General features: G+C 40.2%; 1 protein-coding gene across 3 annotated transcripts; it reads right to left on the reverse strand.

The window, feature by feature from the left end:
- Positions 1 to 316: 316 nt before the first annotated feature.
- top2a (DNA topoisomerase II alpha) lies at positions 317 to 17,766 on the reverse strand. Of its 3 annotated transcripts, XM_031291394.2 has the most exons (36): positions 17,584 to 17,766; positions 16,370 to 16,516; positions 15,728 to 15,818; positions 15,558 to 15,621; positions 15,246 to 15,391; positions 14,713 to 14,810; positions 14,406 to 14,618; positions 13,776 to 13,949; positions 13,253 to 13,354; positions 13,013 to 13,150; positions 12,780 to 12,918; positions 12,524 to 12,681; positions 11,362 to 11,487; positions 11,111 to 11,221; positions 10,653 to 10,758; positions 10,410 to 10,519; positions 10,102 to 10,194; positions 9,900 to 10,014; positions 9,673 to 9,794; positions 9,128 to 9,276; positions 8,785 to 9,016; positions 8,553 to 8,687; positions 8,173 to 8,373; positions 7,814 to 8,009; positions 7,407 to 7,498; positions 7,159 to 7,302; positions 6,976 to 7,059; positions 6,499 to 6,708; positions 6,198 to 6,327; positions 5,135 to 5,311; positions 3,856 to 4,045; positions 3,498 to 3,553; positions 2,307 to 2,338; positions 2,180 to 2,267; positions 1,689 to 1,918; positions 317 to 725 (listed from the first exon to the last, which is right to left on the reverse strand). In XM_031291394.2, the coding sequence occupies exons 1-36, from the start codon at positions 17,599 to 17,601 to the stop codon at positions 576 to 578; spliced, it is 4,767 nt and encodes a 1,588-aa protein (XP_031147254.1). In that variant the 5' UTR covers positions 17,602 to 17,766; the 3' UTR covers positions 317 to 575. The 3 variants fall into 3 exon arrangements, with proteins under 3 accessions (XP_031147254.1, XP_031147253.1, XP_031147252.1); XM_031291393.2 differs by having other exon boundaries at positions 2,180 to 2,338; positions 5,135 to 5,308; XM_031291392.2 differs by having other exon boundaries at positions 2,180 to 2,338.
- Positions 17,767 to 23,187: the final 5,421 nt, after the last annotated feature.

Here is a 23,187-nt window from a genome sequence, read left to right on the forward strand (position 1 = left end):
CTTAACTTGTGTATAACTCAGTCTTCAAAAGCTTATTTATCTATACCCTTTTAATGTAGAAATAAAATGTTACCCTCTCAAAACTCCCAATGACCTGTTCCAAATGACATCACAGTATATCTCACGCTCCTCATTTCAATGTTGACAACCCGACTTGTACAGACAGATGACAGATTTCACAATCAATACAAACAAGTTAACTTTATTTTTCTAAATATAAAAATGAACAGCCACTGAAATATTTACAAGACAAAACAAACAACTGGATTACAAAATACATTTCAAGTAAGTAAGACTAAAACTAAACCTGCACACAGGTATATTGCAGTCTATGCATTGGGCATACATTTACATTAAGCTTCTTTTTTTACTTCTGCTCTTTGATGAGAAACTTGCTTTTAATACGATGTATCAAACAGATGTTTGCAGAGTTGCACGTCTAATTATGCCACAAGCGTAAATGGAATCATCGTTCGATAAAAACGAAGCCAAATTAAATCACATGGTACGAACTATATGTATAAATGAGTAAGAACCTGTCTTTAATACAAAATCTAAAACTGACAGAGTAACATTTAAAAGCCTTCATCTGAGTCAGAGTCCAGGTTGTAGGTTACAGGTTTCCGGGCACGTGAGGGTTTGTCCCGCGCTGCCACGGCTGCGGGAGCCGCTGCCTCCTGGTCCGAAACCTGGAAGCTGTCGTCCTCTTCCCACTTCTTGGTTTTCTGCAATAACAGAGAAAACATTCAGCTATGAATATTGTTCAAAGTGACTTAAGGCGCTGACACACAGAGCCGATAATCGGCCGTCGGACAGTCTGGCGAGGTCGGTGACTCGAGTCTGTTCGGTGTGTTCCGTGCCGTTGTCTGTCGGAGGAGCTGTCGGCCTTTATTTTGGCCGACCCGACATGCTCACTCGGAGACAGGGCAGTCGGGACTCACCCGGAAATGGCGAGCGGATGAGCCTCTCAAAATCTGACGAAAATCTTTTAAACTGACCTTTGTCGATCTGAAATGAAGACAGATTCAGCAACTGCATGGCCTATTTCTCGCTTAAAATGTTTTCAGAAACACGTTTCGGTGAACTATTTTAGTACAAATGAGATTGTATTCTGAACAAGCCGCCATGACAGTCTGGCTGCGAATTTCGGAGAAAAAAAGACCCACGTGACGCGTTTGTCCAATCAGCTGCCGGTTTTCATTTTCTGGGAAACAAAACAGAGAAGCGCTGCCTGATGCTATGGAGACGTATTACACGCAGAGCTTACGCTCAAGTTGGCATCGCCTCAGTGTGTTTTGAGGCATTTTTTAACATAGGGGTGTACTTACTTTTGTTGCCAGCGGTTTAGACATTAATGGCTGTGTGTTGAGTTATTTTTGAGGGGACAGCACATTTACACTGTTATACAAGCTGTACACTTAATACTTTACATTGTAGCAAAGTGTAATTTCTTCAGTGTTGTCCATTAAAAGATATGAAATACTTACTAAAATGTGAGTATATCTATCTATCTATCTATCTATCTATCTATGAAATATTTACTAAAATGTGAGTATATCTATTTATCCATCTATGAAATATTTACTAAAATGTGAGTATATCTATCTATCTATCTATCTATCTATCTATCTATGCTCTTTTAACCCCTCAAGAACTTTTTGAATTCAGAGTTCTGTGTTGAAACTGACCTTGCTGGCAGTTGTTTTGGACTTAAGCCGTGACATGAGGTTGCCTGAGCTGCTGTCCGAGTCGTCACTGGTGAGCGGTTTCCGTTTGAGAACGGGCTTAGTCTTTGTAACTGGAGCTCTGGCTTCTCCCTCCGAGTCACTGGAGTCAAATGAAGGGACCTTCCTGGCAGCCGTGTTGGACGCAGGTTTGGATTTAGAAAGAGCATCCAGGATGGAGGGCTGCTTCACATCTATGAGAAGTTAACAGGAAAAACAACTGACAGATGACGGAAGGATGCATTTCATTTCTTTCTTTTTTTTATCATGCACTTTAAGTATCCAATCTACATGTGCTTACCAGAACAACTAGCATTACAATTTAACTTGTTATTGGTACCGTTTGATGAGAAATCAATGCCAGCAATATTATAACTTCCAAACTTTAACCTGCTCTTTCATCTGGGGGACATATAAACCACTCCGAGCTGGCCCTTTTAGGCTCGTCTAAATACCTGCAGCCTTCTTCTTGGATGCAGCTGGTTTCTTAGCAGCAGCAGCTTTCTTGGGTGCAGCCTCCTTGGTTTTACGCTGAACTGGAGCCTTGGGTGCAGCCTCCTTGGTTTTACGCTGAACTGGAGCCTTGGGTGCAGGCTCCTGATCATCCGACTGAGCTGCAAAGTACCACATAGAGCAATTAAGTAAACCTCAGACCCTTGGCCCAACATTTCTGATAGAGCCTGACCGATAAAGGATTTTTAAGGCCCAGAGTTTCCCGCAGCACTCTGCAGCTTGGGCGGCCCGCCTAAGTTGGGGAACCCTACCGCCTTAACTAGGTTGTCAAAAACATTTGGAGTTTGTCAACAAATGTGCGGCCTCCCGGGGCATGCCCGGACGGAGACGGGGTGAGTGGACTTACCGGAGTGTTGGCATACGTTGGGCAGAGAATATTTATACATGTTTCTCTGTCCTGTTCTTCACATCAGTGAGGCTTTCTTCTCTTGTTTCAACCAAGTGAATACATGACGAAGTGACTAGAACTATCCATCACCTCTCGCGCGTGGATTCTCAATGTCCCGGCTGTTGCCCGGTCTTTGAGAGACAGCTGTTGTCCGTTTGTTTTTAATCACTACACGCGGTTCACAACACACGGTTAGTTAGCGTAGTTACACACAGTGAAATTATGTGTCCTGTTTTTATTTCATGCATACTATCTGCTGGAGTGTGTGAAGCTATGGGCTGAGCTCTGTTATCTCCGCGCAGTTTTGGAGAAGAGTTGTCAGGCAAAGTGGAAGAGTGCGTGTCACGGAGGATAATGGGAGCAATGCCAGTAAAATTGTTATAGCACTTTTTTTGAAAATAGTTCAATGAGCTTAAAATTGCACATTGCAACTGTTATTTTGAAAAGCTGGTTATTTATTAATTAATGTATTATTATTTAAATTTAATATTTAGTGTAGTGTGTAGTGCAGTCTGCACTACAGAGATGTATTAATTATATATTTAAATTTTTGCCGGTCAGATGGCAAACCTACCACCTTAACTAACATTTTCTGCAGGAAACCCTGAGGCCGATATTGATACAAATATTTGGTAATTTTAAAAATCCGATATATCGGCCGATATATAGATTTAAAAAATAATAATCCAATCCAATAACTTGAAGGGTGTTTCGTTCGTTTTTATTGTATTTTTTTTTAATTCATTAATTTATCGGCAGTGATAAATGGCGATGCCGATAGTTTGGAAAATGCCTAATATCGGCCCGCCGATATATCGGTCGGGCTCTAATTTCTGAGGCTCATCACACTGTGGTCCCATGAAGATACTTACAGCTCGACTTGGTGTTAGCTTGCTTAACTGTCGATGTGCTCTTTGCCATTTTCTTCCTGCATAGGAATGACAAAATTTGATTTAAGGTAAACAACTTTTTTTTTTTAAGATTATTTTTTGGGCATTTTCAGCCTTTATTTTGATAGGACAGCAGAAGACACGAAAGGGGAGAGAGAGGGGGAATGACATGCAGCAAAAGGCCGCAGGGCGGAATCGAACCCGCGGACCGCTGCGTCGAGGAGTAAACCTCTACATATGGGCGCCCGCTCTACCAACTGAGCTATTGGGCACCCAAGGTAAACAACTTTTGATGTGAAAGAAGCTTCATACAACAAGTTGTTTGTCGTTTCATACTCACGTGGGTTCTGGAACCTTGGGAGATGGGGCTGGAGAGTCCATGTCGCTGTCATCCGTGGGCTCTGGGGCAAAGCTAGCATCATCATCATCATCACCACTACTACTGATAACCGCTTTCCGTTTTGGAGCTTCCTTCTTCCCCCAGTCATCAAACTCATTCTCACTGTCGGACATACTGTACTTCACCGCAGCTTGAGAAATAAGCAACAGAATGGTTTGAGTTAGCAAATCTGCCATGTGAATCAGGCTTAGTAGTAGTAAAGTCCTCCCATAATAGATGAATAACCAAACAGCTGTTGCAAAGATCAGTTTAGAGGGGAATTGAGATAGGAGAGCTAATTAGCGTCAGGAAATGCATTATCTGTGTTTTGATTTAAAATCCCAAACTTTTGGAGAGTGAATAGATCTCGTCTGTCTCACTGTCTGGGTAATGGAAGATAGAATAGTGAGGTGCCAAGTATTCGGTATGTATTAGGGTTGCACGATATTGACAAAATGTGATATTGCAATATTGATTATGAATATTGCGATATCGATATTAATTGATATTTTTAAACATGTAAATTTACAAGTTACGGGAAAATGCATCAAAATAGATTCATAACAAATTAAACAAGTTTAATTACAACACAAGTAATTAATTGACTGACTGTCACACTGGACTGGTACAACATGAATACATAAATAAGGACCATGTCTACAGAACAGGACATGTTTTACTGGTTGGACAGTATAAAATAAATAAAGAGAACAGGACACAACCTTTCTTTCACTTCTGTGATTCGTTCCGTTTTGTTGTCTCCATCTATCTTCACTTACACTGTCACTCTGTCCAAATATGCACACACGTGGTACGCTCCATAGGGTTTATCACGTAGTGGACCCGTGTGCTGACGTGTACTAACATGTGCAAGTGGCACGGTAACTGGCCTATGAAACATGATCATCATAGCGTTTTAAGCTCTAAATCAAACACAACTAAGCCACACAGCCAACGGATGGGACGCAGCGCTCCACAAAATAAACTAAATATTGCATACTTATTGCGACACTTTCGATATATTGCAGTAACGATATTGAATCGATACATCTTGCACCCCTAGCTATAACATTGCGCAACGTGATATTGCGATAACGATATTGAGTCGATATATCTTGCACCCCTAGTATGTATAAGAAAACCGAGGCTTTTCATAGGAGGACAACAGATGGGAAACATAATAGTTACACCGGTCTATCTATAAGCAATAATAGCGGTCAGGGTCATCCAGTAGATTTACCTTTAGTTTTGCGTTCGGCCAGCTTCCTGGGGACAACCACTTCCTCCGTCTCCATTTTATCGTCGGACAGATCGTCAGTCTCTTCAGCCGACTCCTCATCCGACCACGGATTCTTCTTGGGCTTCTTGGCAACAGGCTTGAACTGAAGAGTGCTCTGCCTGCCCGTCTTTGATGCTGCTGCAGAGAAGTGTGTTTCTTAGCCATCTTTAATATAAATGCAATGCAGCTTCATTACAGACAATACATTTTTTTTTTTTTTTTTTTTTTTTTAAAGTGCAATCCGTTATAATTTACTGTCACCAATTACTTATAATGGTCAAGGTTTTTGGTCATTTATGTTGTGAATGCTCCGATATTCCAGCCCCCTAAACTATCCACCGTGGGCTATGCTCAATTCACACATGTCCAGTCTGTTTCTATTCTACAAACATCCAGCAGAAGTCTGTCAAGCAGTATGGCACATCCCCTGAGTCAGTTTGGAATAATAGTGGGGATGTGGAGTAATTGCTGTGGTAAAAATCTGAAATTTAAAAAGGTAGACATAATAAACATAAGGTATGTAGCCTTGTATCTTATCTCTGAAATACATAGTAATTCATCTAGCAGGTGGCAAGCTTGGCATCAAATAAATAATAATAATAAAAAAACGTTGCTTTTATTATGCACCGAGGGTTGTGGAAGTGCAAATTATGTATTTCCTAAGGGCTCCCAATACCATTTTGTTTGGGTCCGGAGCTTCAGAAGTAATCAACAGTGAATATTTTAAGCTTTGATGGGATTCTCTTATACTACAGTATTGTTGCTTGAATAGTTAAATAAAAAGACTATTTCCCAAAGGTTTGGTGTGTTTTATGCATGTTTGTAATCCTGAGGGGTTTGGTTGAAAGAGGTCCCATCAATACACAAGATAAACAAATAATCCTTATCCCAAAATTGAGTTAGATATGATCTGCTTTTTAACAGAAAGTATTTAAGGCACAAGCTCAGTGAACACCTCTGAACCTCGGACTGTACTCAAAATCAACTCAAGATTGGTCAATGTAACATTTTCAGCCATTCTCACCTTTTTCCTTTGCCTGGGTTTTAGTTTTCTTGCTCAGTCGTGCAACCAAGCCAATCTCCTCACTCGGCTCTGTGTTCTCTGTGTTCTCTGCATCTTCTCCAAACTCCATCTTTATCACTACATCATTACTCTACAATTACAGAAATGAGGTCAAACTAAACGTTACTTTCACTTGGAGTGTGTGCTGTACCAAACAAATGTTCCAAGACGCAGATATTCTCACAGTTGGGATAACTTACTACAAACCCAATAAACTATAAATAACAACTTCAAGGCAGACTTTTTTTTTGAAAAGACATACCTTGGGTTTTCTGCCCCTCTTGCCTTCTCCTTTCTTAAGATCAGCCTTCTTGTTAGCCTCAGCTTTCATGGCACTGGTAATGCGTGGGACAACGCGGCGTCCCTGCGGCGTGGGCAGAGTCTCCTGCTTCACCTTCATCGTTTTGCCTTTGCCAGCCCCCTTTTTAGCGACAGGCATGGCCTGATCCTGCTTTTCTTTTGCCTCAATAATCTGAGCACAAGAGGAAACAAGATCAGAAGATTATTCAGGAGGGGAAAGTTCGAGACAACTCTGAATAGAACCACAGGTTTGAATCAGTGCTCAATATGCTCATACAGGATTGGCAATATGACTCAATTAGCAAATGATATTGACGATCTTTCTTAAACTGTGGTGGACATACTGTAATTGACCATATGTGACTTGAGGAGGTGTGCTTGGATGTATAGAAATCCAAGCTCAAAGTATAGAATGTGTAGACAGATGAGGAGCCAATACCTCCAGTTCCTCGCAGAAAGCAGCGAGGTCTTCCTTCCACAGGTCTGCTGGAGCTTTCTTCTTCAGGGTGTTCAGCTCTGTCAACTATAAATCATCACTTTGGTCAGATAATAGCCTTAAACCCAATGTGAATTTTAAATTTGAACCATCAATATGATTGCAGCATAGCTGACAACATCACACCTTAGCATCCCTCTGTTTGCACAGCTCATCTTTCTTCTCTTTGGTCAAGAACCACATGGGCATGCTCAGCAGGTAGTTGTAGTCAGGCCCGCTGGTATCCTCCTTCTCCTCCGTTCCCTCCTCCTCGTCAATCTCCTCCTCATCCTAAAGAGCATGAACACAAACCATGTTATTTGCTCAGGTGGAGGCTGATTATCTAGCACTCCTGATTAATGTAGCTGAAAGCCATATGACTAAAAGTGTCCCACCTTCTCCTGAGCCTCTTTCCAAGCCTTGACTGGGTCAGAGTCGTAGCCCATCTCCTGCAGCATGCGAATCAGTTCCTTCTTTGGCTTGTTCTCTACAAGTAGATGAACCGTATTAATACTTTTGATCAGGGGAAATTGAAACACATTCTAGGTCTGCACAATTATGGCTAAAATGATAAATTGTGATTCCCATAAATATAACAATGTCAGAAGCTGTTCCTAATGGAAAATTTAAATAGCTTTTCTTTAACATTTCATTTTATGGCTGAATCTTGCACTATATAATAATTCACCATTATTGGACAGTAATTAAAAATACAAACCATGTATCTTTCTTGTTTGTATGTCTTTCAAATTAAATTGCAGCAGTGTATGCTTTAAACAAAAACATGTAACAAGCTACTAACCAATGACCAAGGTGCCCTGGATTTTCTCCAGGATGAAGCGGGCCTGGTTGGTGAGTTTAGCACCCTCTGCTCCCAGCATGCCAATCAACCAATCCTTTCTCAGCACATAGTACTTCATCCTCAACTCAAAGAAGTCCTTGAGAATGTCCTGCACAGAGTCGTACTTCTTCAGGCTGCCCACATGGTCAAACAGAACCTAACAAAAGGGAAAATAAGACATAAGACAAATAAGGTTTGGAACAGGTTAAGCTCTTTGTTAATGCTTGAGATTTCCCGTAAAAAAAAAAAAAAAAAGTACAAGAAGACTTGATCCAACCCTGAGTCGCGAAAACTTAAGATATGTGCATGGCAGCAGTTACCATAGAATTGCAGGTGAGGCTGTTCTGAAGTTTGAAGACTTTGTGGAGGCCAGCCGCCTCCGCCTCACTCAGCTTCTCTGGTGCCATCTTGACCACAAAGCGCACGGTGGTGTCCGTGTGGTATTCCTTGTAGTCTGTGATCAGAGGAGGAACCTTCTCTGTGCCGTTCATCATTGGCTCCAGCACGTTCTCCTTGTAGGCCTAGACCGCAGAGAATAACGTGAAATAACATGTAGAGGTAATTAAAATGGTCGCAAAGGTACTTTAAAAAAAAAAAAAAAGTAATTTCATTTGGGTCTATGCTGAAAACGACATCAACGTACATGATGGAACATCCTGAACACATCCCTAATAGGAAGGACAAAGCTTTAGTGACTAACCTGTGTCCAGGTTTTGACAGGCAATTCAGAGATCTCAATGGTGGTGGAATCAATGATGGCCACCTCTCCACTGTTGATGTACTGGTTGTCCATCACCTTCTCAATTGTGCCTTTGAAGCCTTTGTAGCTTGGAAGCTTTGGGAGAAAAAAAAGGCACTCTCATTATCTGATTTGTACAGCAGAAGACACAAGAAATCATTCTCAGAAAGCATCAGCCATTTCCTGTCCTCACCATAGGCAGAGGCTCATCGCCATTGAGCATACGGTGGAGGTTGCTGATGATCTCTCTTAAGTCGAAGTTGGGGATCTTGCTGGACCAGCCTGTGCCAATACCTTCGGAGCCGTTCACCAACACAGTGGGGAGGATGGGAATGTACCACTCCGGCTCAACACGCTGGTTGTCATCATAGTTGTACTTGAGCAGGTTGGCATCCACAGCTGGGAAAACAAGGCGGGCCAGAGAGCTGGAAGGACAGAAAGTTGGGTTAAATCATGAAATTAACTTTCACATTCTCAAATGTGTGCAGGAGGCCTGTAACTTCAGATTATTCGTAGTTTGTAAGGAGGCTGCCGACCTGAGCATGGTGAAGATGTATCGAGGGCTGGCAGAGTCCTTGCCACCATTCAACCTGGTTCCAAACTGACCCAGTGGCTGCAACAGGTTTAAGTTGTTGCTTCCCACAAAGTTCTGGGCCAAACCAACAATGGTCATCATCAAAGAGACCTGAAAAATGAAAATTTCAAGAGATTTAATCCTAATATTATCACAAATGCTAAATAGAGCTAGCAGTGCTTACCAAAAAACAGTCGGCATAATATTAATTTGCTATGAGAGGTTGTTTGTTTGCTTATTGTACTCCAAACTAATAACATTCAATTAACTTGAAACTTTATGAATCAGGTCTTGCAGAAAACAGGATGACAGTATCAATTTCAAATCACTGTAAAAGTTGAAGGCAGACATATGAAAGCTACAATTGGCAGTAGCCAGATTTCAACGCAACAGGCTACTTAAGACACTGAAAAGACACACAAGGCTTCTCAGAAAGTTTACAAAAAAATCATCAACATTGTAAACCAATGCAGAAAATCCACTCATTAAAGTGTAATGTCATCTCACCTCTCCGTGGTGGTAGGCTGACATCTCAGCCACCGAGCCAGCCAACTGGGCCACCTTCACCTCTCGCTTGTCGTTCCTCTTGAAGCAACAGAACAGCACCTTCCTCTGGCCTGGTTTCAGACCTGACATACACACAAATGCAGACACACACCAAATCACTCTCATAACAAACAGTGTTTCTTAAGAGTTACAAATGTGCTCTTGGTGATCATCATCATTTCTCGCACCATCCACTAGGCAGGGGATTGATCTCTCATTGTCAGAGTTGGAGAAAAGTACCAGCTCCTTGTTGACAAAGTCGTTATATGAGAGGGACTTGGTGGCCTGACCGTACAGGTAATCCTGCGAAGAGACGGCAAAAGATAAAGTAAAACTAAAAAAACAATTTACAATAATAAAGCACAGTAAAGTTCACCAACTGTTGGTTACCTCAGGCAGGTTGTGAGCCCTGCGCTGGCGCCTGTTGACCATGAAGTTGGTCAGCCACTCTTTCCGCTCTTCCACTTTCTTCTTGCTAAAGGCCTGGGCATAAAAAGAAAAGAATCAGATATTAACACTTTGACTGATAATTATATCCTAACCAGGAAGTTTGAGATAACTTATAGTGCATGCTGCGATGGGTTTACAAATGCACTACGGGGTCTCTCTCAACAATTACATTTCACGTGATCCTCCCCAGTGCGTACTATACATTTAATCGGCTGTTGAATGAGCCAAACAGACGGGTAACATCTTACCAGGGTGATAGCTTCATCGTCTTCAGGTCCAGAGTACTTGAATGGGATACGGTGTCTCTGCATATCAGAGAAGTACTCCTTGGCTTCCTGCGATGTGCTGGTTCCCAAACCTGGATGGACAAAGGCCACAACATTTTAGAGAGAGCTATTATAATGGCACAAGACTACCCATGACATTGGCCAGGTATGAAGGGTTGCTTACTTGTATTTTCTTTACTACCATACACGGGTTTTGTAACAAACCTTTGTAGTATTTTATTTTCCAAGATTTGAGGTTGGACTGGCTTTCCTTCCATTCGTTGAATTCAGGGATACTGTAGAAAGACAGCGCTGTTTTCTTGTGAGATGCCTAAAGAGAGGGAAATAACAGTAATCTGCAATCACTTATCTTCTAACCTGGTAATTTAACGGGCTTACATGGTTGGCACCAAAATGGTAAAATAAAGATAGGATATGATCACCATCAAAAAGGATTCATGAAAAGTCTTTTTTTTTTTTTTTTTTTTTAAAATGGTAGAATTGTAAAAGCAAGTGTTCTGTGGTTTTCACACCAGATGGCAGTGTTGTTGCAAATTTGTTTCAGATAATATGCTATATCCACAAAATCATTAGTTTCCTTAAATAATCAAATAAAATAACTTGACAACAACAGCCCAAACATCCAGTGGTTTCAGTGTGAGACTTTTGGGGAGATTATGTACCTTGATGATGGGGGTGATGAACTCTTCCAGGAAGTTGTGGTGCAGCAACGATGGCCAGTTATGGTGGATGAAGTTGATTAGAAGGCCCTTAATGTGGGAGCCATCTTGATCCTGTCACAATCACAGAAATACAGTACAGTCTAGTCATAAATGTAATCAGTAAAGCTAAAGAATTAATACCACTTCAACTTTTACACATAGAATAGATGCCTGAGATGATAATACAGATCAAATGAAAACCGCTGGCACACCTGATCTGTCATGATCATGATCTTGCCGTAACGCAGAGTCTTGAGGGATTCTGGGTCGCTGTAGTTCTTCTTGTACTGAAGGCCAACGATCTTAATGATGCTGTTGATTTCAGCGTTCTCCATGATCTGTTGAGGAAGACAGAACAACTTTTACTCTCAGCTATTTGCGGAACTACATACATCACAGACAGATGATGGCCAATATGCTTATCTCTGATTGAACTCATTGTTATGCATTCTAAAGGGCTTTTCACACAGGGAGCGACACTTCGCCTGCGTAGTCGCGTGGATCCGCTGGGTCTACTACGCTCCTCATGTGAAGGACAACGCTCCACAATTAAACGCCAGGTAACGCCAGGAATGTGTGGTAACCATGGTGATTCTGTGCACCACTGTATCACTGCCATACAACTGAATGAGTTTAGCTGACTGTGGTATCATATATGCCTAATTACAGATTGATTTATAACAAACAGTGGCAATACTAGTCTTTTCTTACCACGGACTGTTGAATGAATGAAACCTTTATTGCCCCGAGGGGAATTTGTTTTGCACTCAAGGGAGCCACATTAAACATTAAGCATACAACAGTAAACAGCAAATAACCATAAACAATAAAAAACAATAAAAACCACACCAAACATCTGACAACAATAAAGTCTGGAAAACAGAAAAAACAGAACATAAACGACATCAACAACAACGCAGCAATGGTGTGGACATGCAATCATCTGCCATACAACTGAATGAGTTTAGCTGACTGTGGTATCATATATGCCTAATTACAGATTGATTTATAACAAACCGTGGCAATACTAGTCTTTCCTTACCATGGACTGTTATTGTTGATAGCTTAAGTTAGCTAAATTAGCATAGTCATAATTACGGACAATAAATCCAGTATTGTGCCAATGCTCTGACAAGCAAAAGCCCGGCTGTATATGTCCTGATAACTTATATAGTTTTATATTGGTTATATTTGAGTGAACTCAACCCCCCACCCCATGTGAAAAGCCCTTAAGACACTATTAATATAATATATTGTAAATGCATCTGTGTCCATCCAAGGTAAAGACAACACTGATCTATCTATATGACATATACATCTGCAAAACCATGCAGCTGCCATATAATGACTGAGGGAAAGTGCTGTTGGTCTAACCTGTTTGAGTGAGGCCTCCCGGACATTGAGCATTTTTCCTCTGAGAGGGAAGACGCCATAGCGGTCCCTGCCGACCACTCCCAGCCCAGACACAGCAAGCGTCTTGGCCGAGTCTCCCTCAGTAAGGATCAGTGTGCAGCCGATGGAGTTCTTCCCACCTGCCAGAGAACATGGTTACTGCAGGATGATGGCAGCTCATTTGCTTCCTCGTGGGGCTAGACTGTACAAAAGAGAAAAATGGCGTGGTATACAATACCTGCATCGTTGGCATCGTCCAGTTTAGGCACCCCTTTGATTTTTGTGTGTTTAACACTTGAGCATTTCTTGTTGAGCTGGGTTTGAGCCTTGAACTTCACCCAGTTCATGATACTTTCCACAATCCCACAGGATGTGGCCTATGGAGAACAGAAAATAAAGACAAATTTGTGAGGTCGGAATGATAACACTTCTCTGGGTGAGCATGCAATGCCGGTGGTTCTTCATTGGCACCTCTTTAATGAACTTGGCGCTGAGAGGACAAGTGGACCCAAAGCTCTTCTGCTGCAGTGTCATGTTCTCTTTGGTCTGAGAGTCAAAGGTGGGGTTCTCAACCAGGCAATTGACAAACAGCCACAGGTGGTTCTTCACCTGGATGGAGCGGGAGTGGAGCATACTCAGTTATGCATTCTGCTACCAAGGAATATTTAGAATATTATACTTGGATCTGAGTTCACAGTACGATGACTGTACCTGGAAAGGCTTGACGGCCACCCCAGCTTTATTCTTCTTCTTCACCACTTCAATGAGCTTGGCAACCACCTGGTCAGCCACGTAGTCGACATGCCTCCCTCCCTGAGGTCCAGAGGGCAAACACAAGATCCCATTTACAGAATAAAAGGACATTAGTCTTAATCATAGTGACACAAAGTGGCTGGGAGGGCAGCCAAACATATACTCAGCTGCCAAAAAACCTGGTCTACTAGTTCAGTCAGCCTTAAAATTCTCAATAGCTGCACTCCGATGCAACAGGGCTGACGAATTAAGATAACATTGAAATTGGCGCTCAGTATTCTAACAGACTACTTAAGACATGTAATTTTTTATATATATATATATATATATATATATATATATATATATATATATATATATATATATATATATATATATATATATATATATATATATATATAAAAATACACTGACATTACCTTGGTTGTGGCAATATATATATATATATATATATATATATATAAAAATACACTGACATTACCTTGGTTGTGGCAATACTGTTGACAAAGCTGACTTGCTGGAAACCTTTCTCACTCATGGTGAGGCAGACCTCCCAGCGCTGGTTGATGACCTCGTGGACAACGGCGAGGGCACCACCGAGCTCGTCCACCTTGTCCTTCAAATACATGTCCACGTAGCTACGGAAACCTGTAAGCTGAAGTACAAGAGTGGCCTTAGTATTGATCACAAGAATTACCCCTACAGGCTTATGCAATGATCAGTAAAAATCATAAACAGTTAAAACTCAATAGGCAATTCAAAATGGTTGAAAATGAGTGGTATGGTTATTCCTGTTTGTACCATTAAAAACTAACTCATGCATCAAAGCTAGTAAAGGTTTAAGATGAGAAATGCCATAATATGTAGAAGTCTAAATGCCAAAAAAAGAAATGGTTACATTTTGAAAACATTTTCTCAGCTGGAGATAAGCCGAGAACTTACAAATCTGCTTCAAAATTTAATTTAATTTTCAATCTAATTATTGATATTTGAAAAGGACAAATAAAACCCATTTCTAATTTAGTAAAAGATAGCTGATATGTAGGTCGTTGACAGAAAGCAACAGGCGGAAAAGTGGGAGACAGAAAAGTGAAACAGCATGGTAACTTACTGGCAGCCTCTTGCCATTGAAGAACACACGGACACCCTTGGAGGATCCGGCGATGTCGTAGGCCCTCCTGGTCATCAGAGCCACTGTGTCTTTGTCCAAGATGCTCATTTTAAACTTGGCAAGATCTGGCCTGAAGGTGATGCAAGTGTATTCCTCTCCATCAAAGGTTTTGAGGGTATAATCCCCTGCCCTGCCCATGTTGTCGTACCAAGTCTGTAAAAAACATGGACATATTGTGAAATTACATGTTTCCCTTACAAGTTACAATGATTACAAAAGAGCAAATGTTCCTCAGCCTCTTTCCTACCTGCTTAAAGATCTTCTTTGACTCTTTACAGGCAGTCTCTACAGTGAACTTTGTGCTAAAGATGTTGCAAAGCTTAGCCCCATATCCATTGCGTCCACCTAAAGAACAAGTTTTGGTATGAAGATGTGGGTTAGGATACTAGCAAATTAACGGTCTACTGATTAAACACCAAAAAAACAGCTGTACATTACAACGACTACCTGGGTCTTATGCTCATAGTTTGCCAATCCACCGTTATGATAAAATATTTGTTTCCAAATAGTTTAAATGTCACATTTAACCATGGGTTTTGTTCAAGTCTGTGATCATGGCTGATCGTTTAACTGTACATGAGGCTAACCCTGTTAGATTCTATTGTAAAGTTGCGTCTAACATTGTCTTCACATGCTAAAATCTCCGCAATTTCGTTGGTAAGAAAAATGTTATAACCAAAAGCCAAGATGGCCTAAACTAAAAACAATCAATAAAACCCAGGTTTTTAAAACATAGCATTTACATATAAATACACTTTAAAATTCCACATTCAGTCTTACCAGTGACTTTCTTCTCATCATCGTCATAGTTACTGGAGGTGAGGAGCTGTCCGAAGATGAGGGCGGGCACATAGACCTTCTCCACCTTGTGCTCCACCACAGGAATACCCTTCCCATTATTCCACACACTGATGGTGTTGTTTTCACTAAAAATAAAAAAAGACACATTACCTAATGTGCTTCTGTGCTACCAAAGAAAGCAGTTAAGCTGGATATGAGCTGGGGCTATTCTACAACTTACAAGCAAAGGGACACTGAGGTAGAATTATACAATATTTTATTATATACTAATATATATTATATATTACTCACACATCAATGTTGATTTTGATGCAGGACATGCTATTATCCCTCTGCTTATTGTCAGCTGCATTTACTGTAGAAAGAATTAAAAAAAAAATTGCTTCAGTAAAGTAGGCCAGCCCAACATTTTCTCTATTTAGAATGTACACCATCTAGAATTATGAGAGCTATTTACTCACCAAGGATCTCATCAAAAATCTTGTAAAGCCCAGGCACAAACGTCACATCACGGCAGTTCAGTCCAACACCCTCATCATACACCCACATTTGCTAAGGAAAGAAGTCAACTGGTGACTACAAAGATCACGCATACATTTGTAAAATGTGAACCATTATTGCTTTGCTCTCCTACTCAACATCCTGCAACTCCGCAGTGAGAGCAAAATTCTTCAGGAAATATCTAAAACAGTCCACCCTCAAATCAGCTCCAGGGAGATTTACCCAATGTCTTAAACCCCATGTTGATCTTCAACAGGGGGTCCGGGACCCCTAGGGGGTCCTCAGAGTCACTGCAGAGGGCCCTCCAAATTATTGTCAAATATATATATATATATATATATATATATATATATATATATATATATATATATATATATATATATATATATATGCTTCAGGTCGCCTACATGTTATTGTAGGCCCAGTTTAATATGCAACTTAATTTTATACAATATATGTATTAGGGGGTCCCTGCTCCGTCTCTCTTTTAGTTAAGGGGTCCTTGGCTTAAAAAACGTTGAAGACCCCTGTCTTAAATCAATAAAAGGTGTATTAGAGAAGCCATCAATTTCAAAGACAGTCATTCCATGGTAACCTCTTACTTGGGTGGCAGGCTCTACAGAGCCGATGTAGGAGTCCGGTCGGAGCAAAATGTGCTCCAGCTGTGTCTTCTTCTGATAGATCCTCTCCACTGACAGCCGCTTCGGATCTTTCTTCGTCTTTTCCACCGGCTTGTTTTCAAAGAAGGTCTGAAGCGAATGACACATGGTTATCTTTTATGTGAATTTATCTTTTTATTTATTTTCATGTTATCTTGCATAATGGAGCAGGGGTTCCATTTGTGTTACAAGTAACTGAAACTTGCTCAAACAGCTCTACATTGTTGTAATTACTTGAATCTTGACTTTTAATGTAGACAAAACCTCAGACAATTTGGTGAACACAAAAACGCATGTCTACTGAAACAAAATTATGTAAAATCAGTGCTGTCTACAAAACACCTCATTGAAGTTGTTGGGATCTGATTGCAATGTGTTGCATGGACACTTTAGACGAGCGGATGTTTGAACCGGAGTTTACTTGTTGCAGCCATTTCTTTTTTTTTTCAATAATGCCTCTCCAATGTGAGGTCACAATACCACCAGTTTTGATATGTAAACAGTACTGCAGACCAAAGAAGTTATGCTCGTGTCTAACGTTACTTACACACTTTTAATGATTTTTTTAGTTTTGATAAATATAATTATAAAAAAAAAATTACATTTGAGTGCAGTTCCCTTGTCTTTCGGACCGATTAGCGTTGACTACAACATAAGCTTAACTGTTAAATTATTAGTTAACTTAACCCTTAATGAATAACGACATTAGCTAGTATTGCGTGTGCAAGGCATGTTGTGAGACAACTAACGTTAACGTTATTTCTTAAATGGCATAGGAAGAGACGCAACGTAACGTTATCGTCAACATTCACGTTAGCTAACTAACGTTAACGGTAACAACATGGCTTCTAAAAATGTATTGGCCTAACTTAGCTAGGCTAACGTTACATCAAATGTTATGTCGTGCCATGTATCTGGGAGGGGAGTTATTGGGGTACATCAAACATTGTTCTTTTCTAGACCAGTGCGTAAATGACAACTAGGTTAAAGTTGTACTAAACAATGTTAACTAGCTAACTTTAACCGTTGCTAAGAAGTTTCACTGCAGCTAACAGTTAGCTACGTTAACGTTGACTAGCTGATGGCTAGCTAGTTTTACAGTAACGTTAAGTTAGCTAACATTAGCAGTAGCTAAATATCGAAGTTAATAAAGTTACCTTCAGTGGTTGAGCCATTTTTCTTATATTTACTGGTAAACCCTTGGTTTCGCAAAAACCTTTGACTCTGGACGTAGCTAATCAACTCCCACCTAATTCCTAAAACTAACTTCTGTCTAGCACTAAAACGTATCGTCGCTGAATGAATCAAGAACACAGTTTGAAAATTCGAATCATGGATGACATAGCCCGCCAGCTACATTGACCAATCAAACGAAAGGCCATCTGACGTTTCCCTCCAATGAGAAACGCAAAACCCTTTTTTTCGCTCTCAAATAAACAACTAATCACCGACTGCTAAAGAGGCATGAGCCCGCCCACGTTGTGTCTCATGGCCAATCGGCTTCCCAAGATAGAAAAAATAGATAGAATCGTGCTTGAAAATACATTTGCGGAATGTGTGTATTAAGGTATTAACACGGACGCATTATCATCTTTAACCGGGAAAAGAGGTGAAAATGATGGAGTATATTGTTATCATTGTTATATTGTTTATCATTAAAAAAAATTGTCCATTCAATTCGGCTTTGACAATAACTGGCCAATGTGGAAATAAACATTACATTTTGTAAACCTGTGATTAATGATTAGGCCTAATTTAATGATTGATTGATTGAGTGAGTATGTGTCATTGTTCATAGAGGTCCCACGTATTTGGGCTTACCACCCACTATAGCCTACATCCAATGATTAAACTACAAAAAATACACCAACACTGACAAATGTGAGCTGAAAACAATATTGCTGGTCTACCAATTGGAAAAAAAGAAAACATAATCAAGATGTATCTTTCCCCACTATTGTTGGGCCTACACACACGTCTATTTACATGCACAGCTTATAGCACCTATTTCATCACTGAGTCAGTGAGTATATGATCAGTTTTGTTTCTATTGATTTGGCCATACTGCAGCAAACTGGAAGTAAAGATCATGAGATTAGAGTGCTGACTTTGAGCTTTAAAAGTGTTTGGAGATGATTATTGGGTGAGTAGTGTCAGAGTCATAGCCCATTTACCCTTGGGGTGTGTGTGTAAAAAGGACTGCATTTTTCACACAGTTCACTGGATATTGATGGAAACACCATTAAACCTGAAAGTCATCACTATAGCCTTTTGCACATTGTTTGATTTGCTTGCACTGTATGTACTGTACATACACAGTGTGTAGCCACATATCCTAAAAATCTAAATTCAGTGGAAAAACAGATCTTTTTTTGTCAGAGGTTCAGAAGTTTTAATTGAGTATATTATCCAATACATACTTTCATTAAAGAGCTTCTCAAGCTTTTGACCATATTCTTGGTGAAACAAATTCAGGTTACTCCTCATCAACCTATTGACTTAAATGTGCTTCTAATAATCAGGTCAATTTTATTATGTCCCATAATAAAAATGTCTAAATTAATTTGTTACCAACGGCCTGTCTTTATTGATGGCATATTACACAAGCTACAGTATGGCACTTTTTTTATGATCAATTTTTTAGTTTTTTTCTTTTTTTTTTATATACAGAACATAAACACAAATTGAACAAGAACAAAAACCCTCTCCCACCCCCCACCCTCTGCGGTCTCGAGGAAAACAAAACAAATAAACGAATGGAAATCACACCTTGCCTAGTCACTCTCCTCTATTTCTTGTGATGCTGAGGTCATTAGGTCTGATATTTGTGCTGCTGTGCTTTTCCATAGGTAGTCGATGATTTGGCTTTGTTAATCCTTGCTGTAGAGAGCTCAAGCATAACTATGTCTAGAAAGTACGCCAACCACGGTTTTATACAAAGCGAATGGGGGGGGCAGTATGGCAATTTTAAAGCTTTACTATATTCTTTGAAGCCAAAAATGCTCGTTGTATAATCCTGGAGGATTTATAGAGATCAAAGAAACTGTGATTTTCACAGCTCCATAATGGCAATCAGGATTCACGGAGCTAAGAGAAGCTGCAATATTCGACATCTACGCACATCCCATTGTATTCACATCTCGTCTTGAAGCTATACACCTGCATCACATAATTTAACACCTCTCTGAAAAGTCTAGTTTTCATCAGCACCAGAGGTACAGCTAAAGTACAGCAGGTGACAGCTGCTTCTCACACACAAGGAAGACTGCGGTTTAGTCCTGCAGGTGTAAATCTTTTATACATGTACAATAACAAGGTAGTCCCCAAAATGCATCCCTTTTGATTCATCACAAAGTTCAAGATGTACTTACAAACGTATATTCATACCAGTTAAGTCAGAAATAAATAGATCTGTCATAGAAATAGGCTACTGGCTGACTGGGTCGCATGGTTCAGACAATCACCACAACAAGCTCACCCCTGCTGAAGCACACACATTGCTCAGTATTGCTTAATAATACCTTTGTTTATGTGTACCTTTTGGTCACTTGGGCTACAAACCGTTACTGTCTTTTTAAATGTGTAAATGTACAAAAATTGACTTGCAAAAAGTGTTTTCTGTCAGTGCAGCATTCCCGTTCACCTAAAGTGTTCTGTTTCAAATTTGCTTCATTTGTCAATATTCACTCCCCTGCAACATTCACTCCTCCTCCTCTCTCTCTCTCTCTCTCTCTCTCTCTCTCTCTCTCTCTCCCTCATTCACTCCAATCTCTCTGTCACACACGCATACACACTGTACATGATAGCTGCAGCTATTTAGTAATTTACAGTAACAAGCTTATCTCCCCAGAAGTGTGCTGTTGCAGTTTCACGATAGCCCTCAACTGAACTTTCACAGCTAGTATCATCATGCAGAGATTTCCGTTGTGTTAGCTGATGTAAAGTGATACAGAAGTGCAGAGAAAAGACAGGATTTTATATATTTCTGGTCTGAAAGTTGCTATCAGTGAATGGAAATGCACTACCCTGATTTATCTAACAGTTCGATCATACTTATCTGTCTTCCTCTGCTAAGTTGCCCACTCATCTGACCTTGGCATGATGATAATAATAGGGCTGAAGAGCTGTAGTCCAGCGGATGTAGTGGAGCGCATGTACACAAATACACCCACAGCTGCACACATGAATGGAGGTGCAAACACACATTGCAAGGTGTGCACAGGCACCTTCAAAATAGAATTTTTTTTGGTATTCTTCTTGTGGTGTCTTAAATAGTAATGCTGTGATGCTGTATGAAGAGGAATCCGCCGACACTGATCTTGATTATAAAAAGGTTTATTACAAGCAAAGATTCAGCATCAATTTAACAAACTCCTGCAGAAAGCTTGGAGAACGACCAACTCAAATTCTTCCAAAAGTCGTTCTGCCTTTCCTTTGTGTGAGTAACGTATATATCCTATGCATTGTATCAACATAGGGCGTGATATGTGTGAGTACATGGTTCGACACAGAACTTAGCCAATCAATGCCTGTTATCTGGCACAACTCCAAAAAAGGTCTTTTCTGTCTTGGGGGGACCCCTACTCATGTTAACACTTTCCAGATGTTCTCAGTGCATGTAGTGTAGAGTTCATAGGACTCCCTTATAACAAACCTTTAAGCAAAGTTTATAGAAAGTTATAGAATGGTCATATACTACATATTTCTACCTCAAAAAGAGACAATTAAGGGTCAAAATGTTCTTTTGGAAAGAGAGCAGTGTTCCATCACCTCATCAAAACTGTAATCAGAAGCATTATCTAAAAGGAACAAAACAATGGCAACAAATCAAATGAAATATAATGTTAATGCTAATTTGTGAGTTTTAGAGGTGCTGGTACCATTGGACAGACCGGGCTAGCTGTTTCCACCTGCTTTCAGTCTGTATGCTAAGCTAAGCTAAATGTCTCCTGCCTATAGCTTTATATTGAACGGGTTTAACATATATGAGTGGTAGCAATCTTTTTTAATTCTCCGCAAAAGAGGGGTGACCTCTAGCTCACCCAGTAAGAGCGTGGCCCTGTGTAGGCTGAGGCCTTTGCAGCGGCCCGGGTTCAAATCCAACCTGCGGCCCTTTGCTCCGTGACATCCCCCATCTCACTCCCACCTTTCCTGTCTATCCACTGGCACTCTGAAATGAAGGGAAAGAAAGCCCCAAAAAAATAATCTTAAAAAAAAAAAAAAAAAAAAAAAACTCTCAGCAAGAGAGCAAAAAAGCATATTTGCCTTCCATTGGCTTTTGATAAGTTTTTTTTCTAGAAGTAGTTTTTAATGTATGTGCATCATTGTAAGGTAATTTATGATAATACATATATATATATTTTGTTTGCAACTATGCCGTTACTATTCTAACCTTGTAGCACACTCACACACAGACTTTATTTTATCTAGTACTAGTGGGCAGTCTGAAACAGGGAAAGTACTTGGCATCCAAAAATAGTCGCCCATCTGAAGTTGCTGAGAGACGTAGGCAAAGTAGATGGACACCCGCGCTCTCAGTACCACTTGCTTTCCTGTTTATTTATTGATGGCCTTGTGCTTTCTGAGGCCTGATACAGCTTGACTGTTGGGGAAGAAAGAAACTTGATGTGTCAGATCTGTTGATAGCTGTCTAAAGGGGCTGTTTGGTGCAGGTTGATGCCCTGTGTCATACAAGAATAGAGCTGCTTTACAGATATTAGAGTGACAGGTAAACAACTACTAGTCTGATAAGGATGCTTTCAACATACATCTTTTTTCTTCATGTTGGCTCCCAAAGACCACCAAAGATAAGATATATAAGTGGACCCTCAGAGCTCTCAAAAGTGGATTTGAAAATACAGGTCTTATGTTGAAATGTGGGGCAGCAGAAAAAGAGCTATTTGAGATATTTGATTGCTACTTTTAGACTGAATCGCCACTACTAAAACACTAATTTCAGCCTTTAATCCAAAATGTGTCGTAGATGGAGATGTGTGCTTTCCCCCCGGAGGTCACTCCATCATGAGTTTGCGTAAGTGAATTCATTTGAGTTCACCTCAGTCTATCTGAGTTTATATTTCCTGGCAAAAACTAGTCACATTTCTCCATGTGGGTGTTAGATGATCAACAGGAAGTGGAGCATGTACAGCGTAATGTGCATGCTGATATGAAAACATTTAACTACAATGAAATAATGATGGAAAAGGGAAAATTGAAATGACAGCTTTGTGTTTACTGGCAGTATTTGGCTCGGACAATTTACATGTGTGTGACAGATGAAACAACTGGCAGCAAACTGTTATAGTACTGGTAATATTCTTTAAGATGTGACTTATGAGTATTTAAACCTTTAACATATTACATACTTAAGGGAAAAAATAACATCTACAGAAAACCTCTAACGTTTACAGCACTGGAAGACTTTTTGGGTCATGTTTTGACCATCACATTTCCAGTAGTGTCCTTGGAGGTGCATAACATGACCTTTAAGGTGAACACCCCTCCCTGGCTGTCATTGTGAATATGTCGGACACAATGAAGGGCTAAGAATTATTAATTACTTTAAAAGGGCAGTGGAAAACAGCTTTAACCACCTCTATCCTGTTTTGGCAGGCAAGTGCAGGCAACTATAACAACTTAACATTTAAGATGCCATACATAACAATCACTGACGCCACTTTGTTGATTGTACACTTGTGAGAAATGTTACCGGTGTTTTTCAAACACAACAGCTATACATCTGCACAAATGGAGCACTCTAC

The sequence above is a fragment of the Sander lucioperca genome, chromosome 22, assembly GCF_008315115.2.
Source record: "Sander lucioperca isolate FBNREF2018 chromosome 22, SLUC_FBN_1.2, whole genome shotgun sequence".
Lineage (NCBI taxonomy): Eukaryota > Metazoa > Chordata > Actinopteri > Perciformes > Percidae > Sander > Sander lucioperca.

Excerpts from the sequence above, each read along its gene's own strand:
- top2a (XM_031291392.2), bottom strand. Across the intron at positions 11,488-12,523 it reads GGGAGGCCTCACTCAAACAG|ATCATGGAGAACGCTGAAAT; the intron begins GTTAGACCAACA and ends CTTCCTCAACAG. Across the intron at positions 9,277-9,672 it reads CAGCCTACCACCACGGAGAG|GTCTCTTTGATGATGACCAT; the intron begins GTGAGATGACAT and ends TTCATTTTTCAG.